Genomic DNA, 18,973 nt, shown 5'->3' with positions numbered 1-18,973 from the left:
ACCGTCGATTCCAGACTAGACCGAATATAAATGAGCATTTTTTTCCGCGGATTTGCGTTAGGGTGGGGGGGGGGGGTCGAGGGGGAAGATCGGTTGAACGCAGTCCGGGTACCTGTACTCTACCATGGGTAGGACAGAAGTCGTGGGTGAAACCACATTAGCCTACTTTAGGCCTACACCCTCCCCCCCCCCCCCCCCCACACACCTTGTATTTAGGTATGTCGGATCAAATATTGTAACTTTTGTCCCATTTCAAATACAGAGATTTCCATCTTTAGAAACAAATTCATGATTAATAATGACTCAAATATATCAAATTTTCTTTGTAATTAATTATTAGGTATTACATATATATATATATATGTATATATATATATATATATATATATATATATATATATATATATATATATATATATATATATATATATATATATATATATATATATATATATATAATCCATAACGGGAACGTTTTATTTAGTTAAAGTTAAAGTAATTTTAATTACGAGTGGTGTCGGCTGAAAAGCGAGTGGCCTGAAAACAACACCCTAAAAAAATCCAAGTGCTATTTTAACGGTATTGCAGAGCTGTTGGAGAAGTGCCATCTATACCTTCCTTCTCTTGCTCATAAAGTTGGTAATGCCATTCAGAAGGGAACCGCTTATTGGAGATGTCTCTATATTGCAGTAAAACACAAACAAGCAAATATAGAGCTTGTTCCTAGTGCTGCAGCTCTTATCATTCGTTCACTAAAAGTGTAAAAGAACCTCTTATACTAGAGGGACCGAGAGAATGTTAACCATGTCAAAAACAATGCCGTCTTGACAATGGATGATGTAATCAACACAGCTAAACAAATGCGTTCTCCCATCTTGCTGCACGCCTATAGAACTCTGGTTGGGTGCTGTAGAGTCAATTGGCTGTAAAGTTGATAAATTTCTATACTCATTCAGAAATTAAGAAAAATAAAGGAGAATTTGCAGGTTTCTGGTGAATAAGGACTACTCGGCAATTCTAATTCTATTCAGTGGTGAAGGGACGAGAAATACTGACGCAGACTAGAGCTAATGTGCGGAAAATGGAGGTAGTTTTTGAGAAGAGACGATAACTGTAATGAAAGCTATAAATAGATGTAACATAATGTGGCAGCTTTGTGTCCAGAAATACTGCTAAATGTAAGAATTGTGTGTCAAATGAACTGCAAGTGCTTCATGTATGGCACTCATGAGCTATGCAAGTGCTTCATGTATGGCACTCATGAGCTTTAAAAAGACATGTATGTAACACTTCTTGTTTGCTGAAATATCATCATGCTCACTAGTAATAATTGTATTAAACTATTTAAACGCGAGATTTTAGAAGTCATTCTTTTTCTAGCTAGTCATGCATTTAAAAATAAAAAGAACTGAATTTTCTAAAATAATAAACGTTTTAATAACAAGCCTTTTTTAGTATAAAGAAAAAGCATGGGAATATTAGTAAAGGTATCCAATAGATAATAAAGTGGCCCATGCTTTTCTTTACACTATAGTAATTTAAATAGAATAATTAAATTTAATTTAAATAAAATCTAATTTCTACATTTTGGTGCATTATTTTAGTTTATCCCCGGTACAACAGAGAAAAATACATCCATGTGACAGGATAGTCGTGTTCAACTAATTTTTATTAAGATCTACATAGCTACGTCAACATTTCTTTCTTCTTCGTTCTTAATTTTTAGCGTTGGAAGTTAACCCCCTCCAACATAATTAAGGATACTTGTCAACTGGTTATGCGCCATTGCCTCTGATTTCAGCCTGCTTTTCTTTTTGGATTTGCTTCCTTAGTCTTTGTCCAACCAAGAATAAGTACAAGGCAGCAGTTGTTTGATTTTGGAGTTGTCTCTCTTAGAAGAGCTGTCCCCAGCTTAAGAGCCTCATCTGCCCGAGGGTTCGAACTCAAGACTTTTCTGTCTAGCAACCATGAGCTCTACAGACTCGACCCCTACGTCAACACTAATTGGTTAGGTTTGTATTTATCCTGAGCCATCAGGATGATATATCTGTTAACTGCAATTTGAAGTGTAAGAAAAATAGGTCCATCAATGCTGGGACCACACTAGGTAGTGTATGAGTTGTGAAAAAATGTTGAATTAAAGGAAGAAAGCAAATTAACACAGCCCATAAAAATGTATATTGCTAATTGAGTAATTACAGGTGACCCTTATTAACAAGTAACATTATAATCTACTCTGGTCAGAACTATGTTGCTAGAAAATCAATTTTGACCATGTTGTATGTTTCAACTTTCTAAACGGGTTTGATGGAAATCATGAAATCACACCATGGATATTCTGAAGACAGAATACTGTAGTATGAAGCCTACAATAACTTTCTATTCAATTGTTCAGATTTTCTTCACAAAAACATTAAGTAAACTGCACCTGACTTTTGTTTAGCAGACAACAACTGCCTGAAAATCTGAGAGCTAAAACTAAAAGAACCAGAATTTGAGTACTCTAATTATTGATCCTATACTACTAGCTTATAATGGTAACCTCGTGCCTTTTAGTGATTAAATAAAGTATTTGACAATGCCATTTTTCAAGTTCAAGATAGTTTCAATGTCTCAACAATTTCAAAATAAGAAGCATTCACTTGAAACAGCCGGTCTAAAAAAAAAAGTACTTCTGTTTGAAAATAAGATCAATGTTCTAGAAATAAATAATAGGGAACAAAGAACAAATTTATAGGAAGCCGAATATCCATTATAATAATAGGCAATATAAAACTTCAAACCTGTTATATTCAGCATATGGCTAAACAGTAAAACTAACAAGAAAGAAATACAGAAAATGAAAAAAAAAAACAACACCAACGAAACTTAAATAATTTCAAATCATACAACTTTAATTCTTTACAGCATACTTTCTAATTGGATAAAGACGCTGTTTTCGTAACTCCTTTTTACTCTTGCAGGTGAGTTCATAAGGTGTGAGTGCACGTCTCATTGCCCTGGTCTTCTTTTGTCTCAGGTCCTTGGGTTTGTGAGCCTTCTTACGGTAGAATTTACGCAAGTTATCCTTCTGTGTCTGGTTGATGACAGTGAGGACACGAGCAACTGATTTGCGCACAGTGTAGCTGCAACAAACACAAAAACCATGAGACAAGATGAAAATTGTACTTGCAACAACAGGTAACTGGGTGAAACAAGTCAGTCCTATCGATCCATAAGTATTTTGTAATTGTAATCATAAATTCAGGACAATGGTTCATCATACTTGTTTCACTAGTTAACACCCTTAAAAAAAAAAATTCATAAAAAACGTTTTAATAACAAGCTTTTATGTAATGATGCACTAAAAAGTAGAAAATAAATTATAGACTACTATTTAAATAACTATAAAGAAAAGCGTGGGTCACTTTAGTATCTATTGGATACCTTTACTAATGTTAAGGAAGACACCCACACTTTTCTTTATAGTTATTTAAATAGTAGTCTATAATTTATTTTCTACTTTTTAGTGCATCATTACATAAAAGCTTGTTATTAAAACGTTTTTTATGAATTTTTTTTTCAGTACTTTACATGTTTTATTTACAATAGAGTTACATGACTAAAAACCATTGCGCGCCTACTGAACATCACGTTCAGTAGGCGCGCAATGGTTTTTGAACGCAGCCATTACGTGATGGCGCAGCTATTGAAGGTGATGACGCGTGTGGTGTGGTTGGCTAGACATGCCTACTAATTCGGTCCAAATTTTAATTAATTCATAAAAAATCAATTAGGCATCCAATTAAGTCAAATTTAGTTTCAGATTGCATTGTCTTCATGTCTTGACCCACGTGCCAACTGTGAATCGTGTCGGTCAAGTAGAACTGTCCGAATTTTCACTCCTGCGTTTCCGTCTAGACAGACAGACAGAGGAAGTGATAAATAAAAGCTTGTAAAAAACCATAACATGGACCATGTCTAGGATGCCTACCTCAAATTAATTTCAGAAACAAGAATAGATTGGGCTTTTAAAAACAGATTTTAGTAGCAAATCTATATATATAATTCTCTTCATAGAGGGACACCACATAAGCATGCCACAACTGCCCCCCTCCCTCATTCCCTAGGCCTATCTCAACTACCCCCACCAGTCTGCTGAGCTGTGGATAATTGTCCTTTACGAGCTATTGATACTGCTTTAAAGCAAACATTTTCTGTTGCAGCATAGCTAGTGATGAATTCACAAATTACGAAAATATAGAAAATAAACTACATATTTGAGTATGCTTACGCCGCTGGTCAGCTCGTGAGGTAATAAAACATGTAGATCTAAGAGCGATTAGGGTTTAAAAACTAGTTATTTTAGGTTTGTTCATACCCCTACTTTAAATCACCGAATTTCATTAAGCCAATGCCAAGGGTCTTGGCCAACTGATTAACCAACCTATGAAGTGCAAGCAAGTCAGGCCTATCGATCCGAAAAGTTACATCAAAAGTTTTCAGAATAGAAATTGTCATCATCCTTGCTCACAGCATACTTAAGTAGAGGTCTTTGTAAAAAGACGATTAGAGCACTTACATCTTAGCTAATTTAGCTGCAGCTCCACCAGTTACTTTGGCAACACGAAGGGTCTGCAGTTCCTGCAATTAGAAAAACAGCACTAAACCAAAATCCTGCTTAGTTTAAAATGTAACAGGACTACTTGAGGTTACTAATTAAAACGCCGATTTATATTCTCGTCTTCTAGATGTAGTCTAGATCCAGATCTGAAAATTTGATCCTGAATTTAATTTTAGCTTACATTTTTTAGCTCATCAAGCTGTTTCAGAAGTTCTTCCTTCTTTTTGCCACGGAGTTCCTTAGCCTTGACTTTGGCCTGCCAAAGAATTTTTAAGTACACATTACATTAGGGAGTAAAATAAGAACAGCCACCGTTAACAAACAAGCATAATCAAACTAAGATAAAAACAAACCGGCAAATTACATAGTGAAATGGTCAAAACAAAAATTAAAGTAAATTCATTCTCAGTGTTTATTCTGACTAATACTGAACTGATAATTAACTACGTATCTAAAACATAAATTTGGGACAATTTAATATTATTTTAGTAAAGAATTAGTAAAGATTGAAACGGATTGATAAAATACACCTACCATCGTAGATGAGTTGAAGCTGAAAAGGATTGGACGTGGGAATAGACGTGTTGAGTTTCCGGTTATTATTACTATTGATACAACATTTGTTTTCAGACAAAACAGATTAATGCAATTAACAGCAAATTAAAGTTGACATACGACGCATGTTCTTTACAAATTAAAACTCATTATTATTAATATTTTCTTAATTGAAAAGGCTATTGTTATTTTAATGAAAAATCACTGATATATTAATACAATTCAGTTTTAAATAGCACAGTATTAAAAAAAATTTCCGGTTTTACTTCCGGGGTGGAGCAGGAAAGTGATAAACTGTTATTTTAGTGAATAGCAGCAACATTATTAAACGATTATCACAATGGCGAAAAATACAAGTTCTAGCAAGTTTAGAAAAGTTGATGTAGACCAGTTTGACGAAGATAGGTAATAATGTTACTTATTACTTCTGCTTACGGTAAAATAATAATTTTTTTTTAAAAGGAAAAGTAAAAAACTGAAAGAAGAGTAGAGTAGGGTAAAATCTTAGTTTAGCGTCGTAAATTCGGCCAAAACTAGTAATGTAGGAGAGAGTGCAATAATGAATATGTCATTAAATATGAGTATATTTTCGTATATTTTGATAAAATATTATAAATAATTGAATAGGCCTAATAGATCACCATTTAGGACTATGGTTAAATCAATTTAAATAGGATTTTTATCAACCCTGTTCGAGATAGTAAATTTGCTATTAAAAACAGCAGCCATCTTAAGAAAATGTTATTTAGAGTAGCTTCCCTTTCATTTCTATTCGTATGAAAATGTATTTAAATATGATTGTCTTGTTGTATAGTCCGTATAACAAAGCATTTTTTTTTAAATTCTGCTCTTTAAAAACTGAATCTCCTAACAAACAATTTTATTAATTCTAGAAGCATTGTGAGATGCAACTTGTATCCATGTTTTAAATCACGTTTTTTTTTACTAATGTTTATTTGATCTTACTATTACTATATAGTTTGAGTTTTTTCTTATTGTTTGAATGTTCACTATTTTCATTTCAGGTTTTTCTTTTCATCAATTAGTGATTCTATCGTAACTTATGACATTCTTTTTACTTCTCTTTACCTTAATTAAACCCCAACCTCCGTCATATTTTTGTTGTCAATGTCACAACAAGTCATAAGGGGTCATCCATAAATGACGTCACACTCATAGGGGGAGGGGGGGTCCGTAATTTTGTGACTATGTGTGATGAGGGGGAGGGGGGGGGGGGGTGGTTCAGATGTTGCGACGTCACATTTTTGCATTATAAAAAAGCAATGTTAGAAAACGAATTTTAGACGTTATTTCGCGTTTTAGATAACTGTTTATAAATTGTAATAGTTTAGACAAGATTTTGGAAAAATATCGATGTTTTAAAAAAATTCAACTGCAATTTTGAGGGGGGGGGGGGGGGGTTGTAGGTTGAGGTGTGACGTCATTTTAGGGGGGGGGGGGAGCTGGCTTTTTGTGACGATGTGTGACGGAGAAATGGGGGGGGGGAAGGTAAAAATTGTCAAAAAAAGCGTGACGTCATTTATGGATGACCCCAATGTAAAAAATTACGCTTCGCTCTGCCTTATCTAAGATCTCTAGCCTTAATTTTGACAACAATAAATGTTTGTCATCATTTATATATACAGAGAGACAAAATGTATTATCCACCCGCTTCCCTCGTAAAACATCACCTAAAATAATCAGCCACTCCACCCCTTAACTTAAGTGCGTGTTGTCATTATGGTCGATCGCAAGTCTCCACCCGCCAGACACATTTTGGTTATCCCTTGTTGTCAAAATGTCAACATCATCAAGTACCCAAGTGAGTGGTATGGGGTTGTCCATAAATGATATCACATATGATTTGCTACGGGAGTGAGTGAAGATTTGTGACGTCAACTCAGGCGGCTCCGCTCCGCAATTTATGATGTGTCGGTCTCACGAAAGGAGGTGAACGGGGAAAAATACCTAGGTGGTTGATGGAGAACCTCTATAATGCTTTGTTCAATCAAAATAACGATAAATAAGCATTAGTATACGTATACCTTGCTTAAAACGAATCATCACAAATGTTGCAAGCCTGCTGTTTTGGCAAAACATTTGGCAAAACGGCCTTAACTTAACACATTATCCCCGTCAAAAAGGCTTGCCACCAAATGCCTGCCAACGAATAAGCCGCGTCTAATGCGGGGCGTTAGGAATACGGCCATTAGCATGGGCCGCGTTAGAGCACCAGTAGGCTATCGCGCTTTGTAAGATGACGTAAATACTTAAATTCAATTTCGCTAAACTGCGCGAAAATTTAGTAATGTTCCATCGTTTGAGGAAATTTATTTTCTTGGACTTAAATTGAAATATCATGTTGACTGTCTGGCTCTTAATTTCCGAATATCACTTTTAATGTATCAAGATTCAGAACTATAATTTACTTTAATATAAGTGTCATCTTATCGTTTATTGTGCTTTTTATAAAGCGCAGAGCAGCTTCAAAATCGGACAGCCATCCTGTTTTCACCAAGCTTCTTTTGGAGCTTAATATGGGTAGTCTAGTTCTATACGGTGGGAGCTTAATAGGCAGCAAGCTTGCAGGAATAACTACGTACGTTTAAATGGACGAGTGATAGGTGTGTTAGGGGCTGTTTAATGAACACCAACTTATGTAATCAAATTAAACGTCGCATAAGCGTCAAAAAGGCAGTGCTTGTTGTTTTTTTTTAAATATAAAATTAGCCTAACGGTCGGCGGGTACCGGTACATGACGTCACGTGCGAGCGCTAACTCGGTGACGATGTACTAAGTGGGGGAATGAAAAAGGTGGGGTTCAAGAAATGCGACTCAGCAAGCTTTTTACATTTCTTGACCCTTCTTAATAGTTCTATCGTCCCCACTGAGAAAATGGATCACCAATGAATGACCCGTCATACTTCTACAGCTGGTCTTTCTCCCACAATCATCCCCTGTTTTCACGAGAGAAAAAACCTGACCCGTCTTCAAAATCACATCGCTGAGTTCTACTCAACCTCTCCCCACCACAAATCACAATTTCTATCTGAAACAATATGTTCATATGTTTGTTCTGTAATCATGCACGCTGTCATTACTATCTTAAGAGCGACATCATTTATGAGCGATCTAATATTGATTTGATTACTGCAAATAAAGTGTTCAAAAGTTCGACCTCCCAACAATTGTTGTGGTCTTGGATGCACACTATTAAGTCTGAAAAGGTCTATTAGTCATTCATGTCAACTATATTGAAAAAAAAAATTAAAATTACTATACAGGGGGTCATCCATAAATTACGTCACGCTTTTTTGACAATTTTTACCTCCCCCCCCCTCCCCTCCGTCACACGTCGTCACCAAAAGCCAGACCCCCCCTAAAATGACGTCACACCTCAGCCTACAACCTCCCTCAAAATTGCAGTTGAATTTTTTTTAAAACAGCTATATTTTTCCAAAATCTTGTCTGAACTCTGTCAAAATAGAGTATTTTAATCTATTGTTACTACAATGTATTAAAACAGTTTTCTAAAATGCAAAATAACGTCTAAAATTCGTTTTCTAACATTGCTTTTTTATAATGCAAAAGTGTGACGTCGCACCATCTGAACCCCTCCCCCTCACCACACACCGTCACAAAATTACGGACCCCCCTTCCCCCTACGAGTGTGACGTCATTTATGGACGACCCCCAGGCATATATTAAAACAATACAAAACAAGCATATTAAACCACAAAATCAACACAAAAGACATGCGAATAGACAATTTTTCAAGGGAAACTAGTCTATTATTGTTTTTGAAACATGGCCGCTGCTTGTGTTTACTCATTGTTGTCTCGAACGGGGTAGTTTAAAGTTTATTCCAGGATATTTATGACTGGTTTGGTCTTAGATTGTGATTTGTTATTCAATTATCTGTTATATTATGTAAAATATGACATAAATATGGCCAAATGAAAGAAATATTCATTAGTTACCTTCATCGCACATTACTAGCTACGTTGGAATTTACGACGCTAAACTAAGATTTTACCTAGAGTAGCAGTAGGTAGTGGTAGGCCGGCACCTAGCTAGATCTAGGAAGTATAGGCTAGGCCCTCCAGTCCAAACCTAGTGTAGTAAAAGATTAAAGCAGCTGAGTCTAGATTCTAGATTTGAATAGCAAGTAGATCTAAGCATTTAGGTGAAATTGTAGACCTAACTAATATTTCACTATTCTTTCACTGTCGTTCATTCCGAAACAACATAAAGAAAACACAAGCAAAGTAAAAACTTTCACAGTCAAACAGGAAATAAAACGTGACGTCACATGGAACACATAGGAAATATTCTAAAGCCGGAAAATTAAATTTGAAGTCGCGGTTTTGGTTTAGAGTTTAGAGAAAAAGACAACACTATCAAACTAGCCCATTGTATTTCTCCCTCAACAGGCCATTTATCTTGTGATAAAATATTAAGGCTACATTTGCGCAGAATCGCTAGTCCGCTAAATCTGTTCACAGGAGAGAAGTATCGTCACTGATGATCTCAAATAGCAATTGTGTTCATTCTACACTGTGTGCCTGCTAAACTCGTAGTGACCAGTGTCCCCTGGTAGGATTTTTTGCCAGTTGGCAAGAAAACAAAAGCGCGCAATTATGGGAGTTCTTGAAAAATTATGGAAGTTATTGGAATTTCTTGAATTATTTTATTCTTGAAAACTTTGAAAGATTCTAAAAAGAAAAACAACACACAAGATGTTTGCAATATGAAAAAAATAAAATATCAAAAGGCACTAATTACTGGTAGTAGAGTTAAAGCTGTATTGAAACTCGCAGCTCTAGGGCTATCTTTTTTAGCTGCCACATTATTGAATCAACCACAACCAATGTGTTAACAAACGCAATATTCTGCATTTTTTATCAGTAGACATCTAATGAGTCCTAAAGGAAATCAACACTGCTTCATTTTTAAACTGCAGGACAAAATACATAATAATTTCAAACATAGTTTAGATTAAATACAAAGTAGTAGATCTATTAGTAGACCTATATTAGTATATGAGCCGACCCGCGGCGTATCATATGCTGCCAAATTTAAACAGTAAAAAAAAGGGGGAGGGATCCATATATGTTTGCCTAGTGCGTTAATTCAAGACTATGTTGTGTTTATATTTTGTTTTTTATGACAGATACTTGTTGTCTTGCAGTAGAAGTGGAAGTGAAAATGATCTTTGGCCCAAATAGACCTATTTTTATTATGGCTTACAAAGTCTTACAATTTTATTACAAGACTATAGCCTTAAAGAACGATTGTCCATATTTTATTAAGATCTTTGTTATGTGGGATAACATTTTTGCAATGGTCAATTTAAAAACATTGATATAGCTTTAAATATGAAATTGACCTTTGACACTCTGGCTTGAAATAATAGGCGAACTGTATGGCCAAGAGTAATTATTTATGATATTGTAAAATATTGCCCAAAATAAGTTATAATTCTAACCTTTAGAGGTTTTGTTTTAATACTTGAATCAACAATTAAATTTAGGATTATCATTAAATCAGATTGATCCTTTGTATTATTCATATTTTTTTTCCTATTCAAATGTAAGTTATGTGTAAAAATCATACTAAAGTAAGCTAGATGAGAGAGAGCAGGTGCAGTGAGAACCTGGTATAGAAACAGAACATTTTTAGTATTTTACGGAAGACAATTACATTATCAATGTAGTTCGATAGTTTATAGCTGAATAAAAAAGTACTGCACTGTTGTTGTCAGAAACTATTGGTCAGCATCTTGCTTATAAGTGACGTTATATCTTTTTAAATTTCTTGTCTCAGGTTTAAAGATGATGAAGATGGCGAGATATCCGGTGTTGACCAGGGCCCAAATGAAACTGAAATCAACAACCTGTTAGCAAGATATCCTTCATTATTGATTGTGTTATAATTTTTTTTTTTTTTTGATTTGTATCATCTTGAAAGAACACAGAAAAAATTGTAATTTTTTTATACAAACTACACTCAACAGATATTCTAACATTTTACTCTTCTGGTCTATTTTTAGCATTTTCTAAATAACTGTTTTATTCTTTAAAAAAATTTCATTATATTACACATAGCAATAATAAAAGTAACTAAATGTTACAATTTTAAAGCACCCATATTTTCTTTTAACCTTGTTGTAGAATTTTTGAATACATGTAACATTTATAAAACATATATGAATGAAAATGAATTACCTCTATAATAAATAAAGTTGAGTCACATTAGGGGTAAAAAAAAATTAAAATAGAAAGATTCCTTGACGATGCACACAGATAAGTGTGCTGAAGCTTTGCAACTTGTTTTACAGAATGCCCCAGCTAACTCCAAAAACCAGGCAGTTAAAGTATGACCATATTAAGTTGTTTTTTTTATCAACATTGTACTTGTAGCCATTTTTTTCATGGATTGGTGTTTACTTATATGGCATTGATTCAATGAAAATTCATTAGTGAATTTTTCGCTCTACCATTGTTAATGATATATTACAAATTTATTTTTGAATGTTCCTTACAGGATAGAGCAGCAAATCTGGCAGTTAGAGTCTTGACGTCGTTCAAAGGGGACATGGACCAGTGTATTAAATCCTTAGATAACAAAAGTATAGACACGCTCATGAAATATATCTACCGAGGCTTTGAGACCCCAACAGAGAACAGCAGCGCCATCCTGCTCACCTGGCATCAGAAGGTGAGTAGTCTTGATAGGTGTGTTACATGGTTGAGTGGTAGAGTACACAGCTGCTGACCGACCAGTCTCAGGTACAGTCCCCACAGTAAAGTCAATGTGATGACACTTAAGTGTTCATACATTACATGTTTATAATGTGTTCACTCAAAGTGGTATTGCACACAATTGCTAACATGAAAGCTTTATGTGTTTGGTTTCCCTATGACCACTCACCACAGATTGGTACATACCAATAGTTAAACAAGGTAATTAAAAAGTATAGTGACAATTTTAGCGCAATTTCCTTATGTTATCTAAAAATAGCTCTGTCGTAGCGTAAATCAAGAGCAGGGTTAGTAAAACCATTGGTTAAAATACATGTTTTATTTACAATAGAGTTACATGACTAAAAACCATTGCGCGCCTAGCTACTGAACGTGATGACGCACCATTGAGCGTGATGGCGCAGCTAATGAACGTGATGACGCGTGTGGTGTGGTTGGAAAAAATGCCTACTAATTCGGTCCAAATTTTAATTAATTAAAAAAAAATTTTGTGACCGAACGAAAGGATATTTTTAAAAACTTTCTTCGGCAATATTGTTCTAAGTTATGGCAGGAATCGATTGGTAAATGTTTCAAGTCGCTAAGTGGTCTGGTTGCCGAGATATGGGCCAAAAACTGCTTTTTTTCGAGGTTTTTTGGCTTTTCCAGGAAATCCATGAAAGAAACCCGGAATTTTTATGGCCTATGTTCATCCTCGTAACTTGCTTAACATAATTACTTTTGGAACTAGTCATCGATATTGCTCCGTTGAGGAGGAGATACGACTTAAAGCTGCGGACACACATCCATCCATCCATCCATCCATCCATTTATACATTCCCAGAAAAGACGAGTTAATAAACGCAATTCTCCAGAATGGAAATTGCGCTAAAAATATAATGTAGACTGTGGTGTGGCCTTGTACTCAGCATACAATGCCAAGGTGTAAAAAAATGTAGAATTTTAACTTGTATATGTAGCCATATGATTTGTTAAAAATGGTTTTAAAAACATTTTGTTAGTGTTTTTCAAAAAGATTTATTTAAATGTGTTCTGTAATATTTAATTTTAAACATTTGTGGTTTTCATTTCTTTTTTTTCTACAATCAGAAACTCACATTTTCTTTTTTTTTGTTATTAATCATATGTTTGACCATTTGTGGTTACCCTGTTATTTTTTAATTTTATCCTGTAAATTTCACTTTTTTACCATTTATATTTTCCCAGTGTTTGCTACTTTGTGAGAATTTAATTTAATTTTTTATCTAATGTGAGCATAGATATTTATACCTAAGTTTAATTAATAACTTTTTACTTTGACATTTTCCAGACTTTTGCAGCCGGTGGATTAGGAAGCATTATGAGAGTGATGACAGATAGGAAGAGAGTTTAACCAGCAGCTTTTCGAATTATTTCCCTTAGGTTAACCTTTCCAGCAGCTGCAACCAGTCAGATAGAAATTTTTACTGTTAATATTGGAGTTACGTCCCTTTAGTAAATTATTCATGCCTTATTTATGGGATGTTCTGAAACACTGGCATAGCAGTATAAAAGCCAAATAAAATACATATAAATATCTTTTACAACTAAAGACTTGCTAGTGCTGAAGCTTTTGCTAAAATATTCTTAATCTGGATCGGACCAAAAGTTTAAAAACACAATTATTTTAAATTTTGAAAGTGATTGCTTGTGATGTTAACATATTTTTTTTTTGCTTGTTAGTAAAATGTTTTTTTTTTCTTGTTGCAAGAGCTACATCCCCTTATTATAATCACAGCCATCTTTGGTGCATTCTTTGTATATTCTGTTATGTAATATGTCAGGTTTGTTTTTAACTCAGTCCTTCATATGTAATAATGATATAATAAAAAACAAAACAATATTTACACTTTGTTTTCCTGTTGAATTATTTATTACAATAATCCTAGTATTTTCAAAGTTTATATCAAGGAGATGGATGCATTTATTGGTTTAAATTTTGCACTTTCTCTTGTAATACATGGTCATGGGGGGGGGGGAGTATAGTGGCCATCACTAGCCAGTGATTTAAAAATGATAACCATATGTGGATATTAAGTGATATTAAATTTTTATCATCTGATGCTGGAATAATACCTGAACATTCACAATCCGCATCAACAATGAGAAGCTTACAATTTATCATATGGGTCTCAGTGGTCTAGTCGGTAAAGCTCATGGTTGCTAAACCAAATTCGAACCCTCGGGCAGATGAGGCTCGTTAGCTGGGGACAGCCACTCTTCTATGAGAGACAACTCCAAAATCAAACAACTGCTGCCTTGTAGTTTGTTCTTGGTTGGACAAAGGCTATGGAAGCAAATCCAAAAAGAAAAGCAGGCTGAAATCGGAGTCAATGGTGCATAACAAGTTGACACGTTTCCTTAATTGTGTTGGAGGGGATCCCTTCCAATACTAAAATTAAGAACGAAGAAGAAGAAAAGATATGGGTCTCAATGCTTGCATATACATTTTTAATAACCTCTGAAGCACACATTTTTAGAAATATAATATTTATTTACAATTACATAAAGACTACACCTTTAGAACGCTTGTTATCAACCATGCATACAACTTTAGAACGTTTGTTACCAACTATGCATACAACTTTAAAACGTTAACTGTCAGCAAGCCGTCTGCAGACCAGAGCCCTGACGGCGTTCCAGACGACTTTGTTAAAGCAGTACAAAAATGGGTTGATGGCTGAGTTAAGGTACGCCAGCCAGATGATGATGACCGTTGACCAGTACGGCCAGGGGTAGATATCGAACAGCGCGCCCATGGCCAGGATCCAAGATGGCATCCAGCAGACGGTACAGCAGACGAGGATGCAGCCGATGGTGAGGTTAGCTTTTAGATTCCTCGAGGTCTGGTGATTCTCAGGACGTTCCATCACCCTCTGTCTACTGGGCGTGTTCCCAGACCCGTCGCCTGACGTTGTGAACACTGTGTTCAAATCTTCAGGAGATTTTGAACTTTCTTGTTCATTTAAAACGCAATCTTTCTTTACGTGGCCCGCAACACTACTACTCTCCAAAGACAAAACATTTCGGTCTGTATTTAAAGTCTCGCTAGAATCCATGAATCTCCGAGCTAAAAATAGCGACTTCCGCTGATTGAACTTCCAGATATCCCGCAAGATGCAGACGTAAAGCGGGTAGGTCAAGGCTAGAGGAATGAATACACAGACAGGAAACATAAACAGGATGGCTGATGTGTTGTACATCTGTCCACACAACTGTGCCAGCTCAAGGCATCTGTTTACCTGTTCTCTGCCCTGAAACCACCAACCTGTTGCGTTGATGACAATAATGATGGATGCTGGGAATATCCACGAGAATACAACCATGACATACCCAGTCTTGTTGGTAAATAGTCTGTAATACATAGGCTTACACACAGCTGTATATCTTATGATGGCCATCGATGTGATGTGGTACACAGACACCGCGCATAGTATACTTGTCGATGCCATTCTCACATTACATGATAAACCCCCCAGAATCCATTTCCCATCGTGAATCAGTTCAAATATTCCCAACGGCATTATAAACAGACCAGTCAGGGCTCCGGTCAAGGCCATTGAGATGGTCAGCGTCTTGGAGATGTCGTTCTGCGCATGCCTGAATATCCTCGAGCTATTGCTCTTTATCAAGGCGGCCATGATGGTTGTGTTGGCGACAAATGTAAACAACGCGACGCAGGTCAAGATAACATTAACTACGATGAGTGAAGGGCTGTTCGGGAACATCTGATACCCATGTCGTGTCAAATCAATTCCAAACACTGAACAGTTTGTCACATTCATGGTTTATGTTACCTGTCTTTTAGCACTTACACGGATCTGACGGCTTTATTTTAGTTGAAAATCACAATACAATAATCTGTCTTTTTTATGTGATAAAGTTAAAATAAAGCTGATGTACTTCTTTACATTTCTTTGACTTTAAAATAATGTATGCCTACTCTTTTTTTTTTAAACAAAAGCAATAAAGTTAATAAATCCATAATTTTATAGTTTTGCTAATCTCTTGAATATTGCAAGGCCTTAGACGGAACAGAATATCATTAGCACAATTCTGAAGCAGATTCACCATTAGTCTTGAATTTCCCTTGAACTACTGATTTGTCCAATAAATAAAAGCTAATTGAAATGCTGCACTTGAGTGCAAGTCACCCTCTCGAATATCCTAATTCTCTTGTCGAGTTTAAATTTTACTGTTTCTTAAATTTTGAATTTCAGCCTTTACTAAATTAAAACAATTGATTATTTACATAATGTTATCGTTAAATTTGGCTAAACTTCAAAGCTATCGATTCCGACGAAAACACAATATCACATAGGGCCTATGTATCTGACGTTTTCACATTGCCTCACCAAACACAACCACATTACATCTAATGACGTATACGATTTATTCATGATTTTATTTGACCACACCCGGGACTAGTAATCACGTGATGTTTAGCCACCAATTAAGCACAATCGATGGATCACTTGAATTATGTTCAGATATTCATTAACGTTATCAGGCCAAGTTAAACAAAACGTGTCGAAAAATTCTAGGCGATAATTTTAGCTTCTATAGAATTATAACTTTAAACATGCTCTTTTGAAAAAAGAGATATAAATAAAATTGGTGTTGATTGATATTTTGCAAGAAGTATTTACAAGAAGTATTTACACACTATTGCACGTTGAAAAGATAATAATGATGTAGTTAATGTCATCTAATTGCATTTGTAGAGCATATTGTATATAATGTCATCACATGAGCCTGTATATATTGACATATATCTACATTTCTATATATACAGGCTATATATATGCTAAATTATATATATATATATATATATATATATATATATATATATATATATATATATATATATATATATATATATATATATATATTATCCCACATTTTACTGAACTATACCTTTTGAAATGTATAGCTAAACCTAAAAAAAAAAAAAAACTAAACCAAATAAGCTGCAGCGATTAATCGATGAGAAATGTTGTAAAGTTTCTACAATGTATTTTCACAACAAATTGTTATATACCCCGACACTGCGCATGAGATTGTTAAAAGCCTTTTTGTTATCTAGCAGTGGGACAGGGGAGAGCAAACAACGCTTTTAACCACTTGAAGTGTATCGATTATCTCCCTGTAGTTGTAGTCGTGAGTTTACTCCATACACCTCCCTCTCCCCAACTACTACACACACATACATACACGCTAAAAATAGCCTTTTTAAAATTACTCTTTCGCTGGAGCAATAACAAAAAGTAGCCAAATAGAAAATGGCCGACCTAACGACTGATATACACGAGCTTTGTGGGCATGTAGTGTAAAGAAGGTCCTACAGACTGGTTCCTGTGTTCAGCTGGAGACGTTCGGGTTTTCAGTTGTGACCTCTACCTTCTGACCACACTGCTCCGTTTATAGATTATAAATAACGAGCCGACCCGCAGCGTATCATACGCCGCTATTTAGTTGTTTTATTTTCTACTTTTCAGTAATTCATAATTTGTGGATTCGACAGTACCAACGCTGCCACTGAAAATATTTCTTTAAAACACTTTAAGTAGCTCGTTAAGGACGATAACCCCCCCCCCCCCCCCCCCCTCCGTTAAAGTAAACTCCACTTAGTTACCCTCCCCCTACGTTTAAAATCGTTTCAAACTAAATAATCTGCCCCTAATAGTCGCCACTAAACCCGGCTCTGTTTGTAAACATTTAGAATGAACCACAGCTCACCAGACCATGTAGGGGTGGGGGTGGTAGGGAGCGCGTTTACAGCTTGTTTTCTAGCGTCTCCCAGAAGATAATTATATATATAGACGAGAAAAATGGCCCGTTGAGGAAGGGTACAACGGGCGCTAGGCTGATAGTGCTGTCTCTTTTCTCTAAACTAAAACCAACCCACCCCCCCACACACCACCCCCCACCCCACCCCCCCCACCCCCCCCACACCACCCCACCCCCCCACAACCCAACCCCTCAACCCCACACACCACCCCCACCCCCCCACCACACACCACCCCCCACCCCTCACCCACACACACCACCCCCCTCCACACACCGCCCCCCCCACCCCCCACCCCCCCCCCCCCCCCCAAAAAAAAACATGTCTACCGTCCCATTCAACGAAATATAATTATATACTTTTTCCAGTGTCCGCCCCCTCCCAGAAAATTCTACCCCCGCCCCCCGAAAATTTCAAGTACCCCCCACCCCTCTCCGGGGAGGAAAAAGTCTGAAAGAAGCACTGAAACCAACCCACCCCCCCCACACACCACCCCCCACCCCCCCCCACACACACCACCCCCCACCCCCACCCCCCCACACACACCACCCCCCCCACCCCTCCACCACCCCCCACCCCAAAAAAAAAACATGTCTACCGTCCCATTCAACGAAATATAATTATATACTTTTTCCAGTGTCCGCCCCCTCCCAGAAAATTCTACCCCCCGCCCCCGAAAATTTCAAGTACCCCCACCCCTCTCCGGGGAGGAAAAAGTCTGAAAGAAACACTGAAACCAACCCACACACCACACACCACCCCCCCCCCACCCCCACACACCACCCCAACCCCCCCCCCCACACCCCCCCCCCCACACCCACCCCCTCCACCCCACCCCCCCCCCCCCCCCCCCCCAAAAAAAAAAACATGTCTACCGTCCCATTGCAAGAAAACCACTTTTTAGATTAGACACATTAATTAGGCGGTAATTTTATTATAGAGTATCGATGAGGAAATTTCTTTTGAGTTGTCGAGGGGGGGGGGGGCTCAGACGTTCTTACGCGGGGGGTGGGGCTTCGCCCCTACCCGAAGAATTGTATGCAAGAAACTCTTCACGCAAACCATTTAGATTAGACAACATTTCCTTTTTTTCAATGTTTACGCGATAATCAATGACGTCATTTTACTGTGTGCACTTTCCGCCTTGAGATTATGTTCTACTCTACGCTAAATGTGTCGACGTCATATTTCGTTTTTCGAATTACTGTGCATGTTTTTATTTTGCTTGTGTTTTCTCTAGAGCGT

General features: G+C 36.6%; 3 protein-coding genes across 3 annotated transcripts; 1 reads left to right on the top strand and 2 right to left on the bottom strand.

Moving 5' to 3' along the window:
* Window positions 1–2,868: 2,868 nt before the first annotated feature.
* Window positions 2,869–5,212, bottom strand: LOC131954262 (large ribosomal subunit protein uL29). Its single transcript, XM_059317840.1, has 4 exons — window positions 5,138–5,212; window positions 4,785–4,859; window positions 4,562–4,623; window positions 2,869–3,125 (listed from the first exon to the last, which is right to left on the bottom strand). The coding sequence occupies exons 1-4, from the start codon at window positions 5,138–5,140 to the stop codon at window positions 2,894–2,896; spliced, it is 372 nt and encodes a 123-aa protein (XP_059173823.1). The 5' UTR covers window positions 5,141–5,212; the 3' UTR covers window positions 2,869–2,893.
* A 182-nt stretch (window positions 5,213–5,394) lies between these two features.
* On the top strand, window positions 5,395–13,789 carry LOC131954261 (actin-related protein 2/3 complex subunit 5-B). The gene is made up of 5 exons (XM_059317839.1): window positions 5,395–5,563; window positions 10,985–11,066; window positions 11,463–11,534; window positions 11,705–11,878; window positions 13,232–13,789. The coding sequence occupies exons 1-5, from the start codon at window positions 5,499–5,501 to the stop codon at window positions 13,292–13,294; spliced, it is 456 nt and encodes a 151-aa protein (XP_059173822.1). The 5' UTR covers window positions 5,395–5,498; the 3' UTR covers window positions 13,295–13,789.
* Window positions 13,790–14,534: 745 nt separating this feature from the next.
* Window positions 14,535–15,581, bottom strand: LOC131954256 (5-hydroxytryptamine receptor 4-like). Its single transcript, XM_059317833.1, has one exon. It carries the CDS (start codon window positions 15,579–15,581, stop codon window positions 14,535–14,537), a length of 1,047 nt encoding a protein of 348 aa, XP_059173816.1.
* Window positions 15,582–18,973: the final 3,392 nt, after the last annotated feature.

Source organism: Physella acuta, unplaced genomic scaffold (assembly GCF_028476545.2).
Source record: "Physella acuta isolate Inbredline_101_S28 unplaced genomic scaffold, ASM2847654v3 ptg000987l, whole genome shotgun sequence".
Classification (NCBI taxonomy): domain Eukaryota; kingdom Metazoa; phylum Mollusca; class Gastropoda; family Physidae; genus Physella; species Physella acuta.
The sequence above is the reverse complement of the archived record's forward strand: the minus strand, read 5'-3'. Positions and strand labels throughout refer to the sequence as shown.

Coding starts and splice junctions, on each gene's coding strand:
- LOC131954256 (XM_059317833.1), bottom strand. CDS start 15,581: ATGGCCGCCTTGATAAAGAGCAATAGCTCGAGGATATTCAGGCATGCG.
- LOC131954261 (XM_059317839.1), top strand. CDS start 5,499: ATGGCGAAAAATACAAGTTCTAGCAAGTTTAGAAAAGTTGATGTAGAC. Junction 5,564..10,984: donor GACCAGTTTGACGAAGATAG/GTAATAATGTTA, acceptor TTCTTGTCTCAG/GTTTAAAGATGATGAAGATG. Junction 11,879..13,231: donor TGCTCACCTGGCATCAGAAG/GTGAGTAGTCTT, acceptor GACATTTTCCAG/ACTTTTGCAGCCGGTGGATT.
- LOC131954262 (XM_059317840.1), bottom strand. Junction 4,624..4,784: donor AGCTTGATGAGCTAAAAAAT/GTAAGCTAAAAT, acceptor TTCTAATTGCAG/GAACTGCAGACCCTTCGTGT. Junction 3,126..4,561: donor GCAGCTAAATTAGCTAAGAT/GTAAGTGCTCTA, acceptor TGTTTGTTGCAG/CTACACTGTGCGCAAATCAG.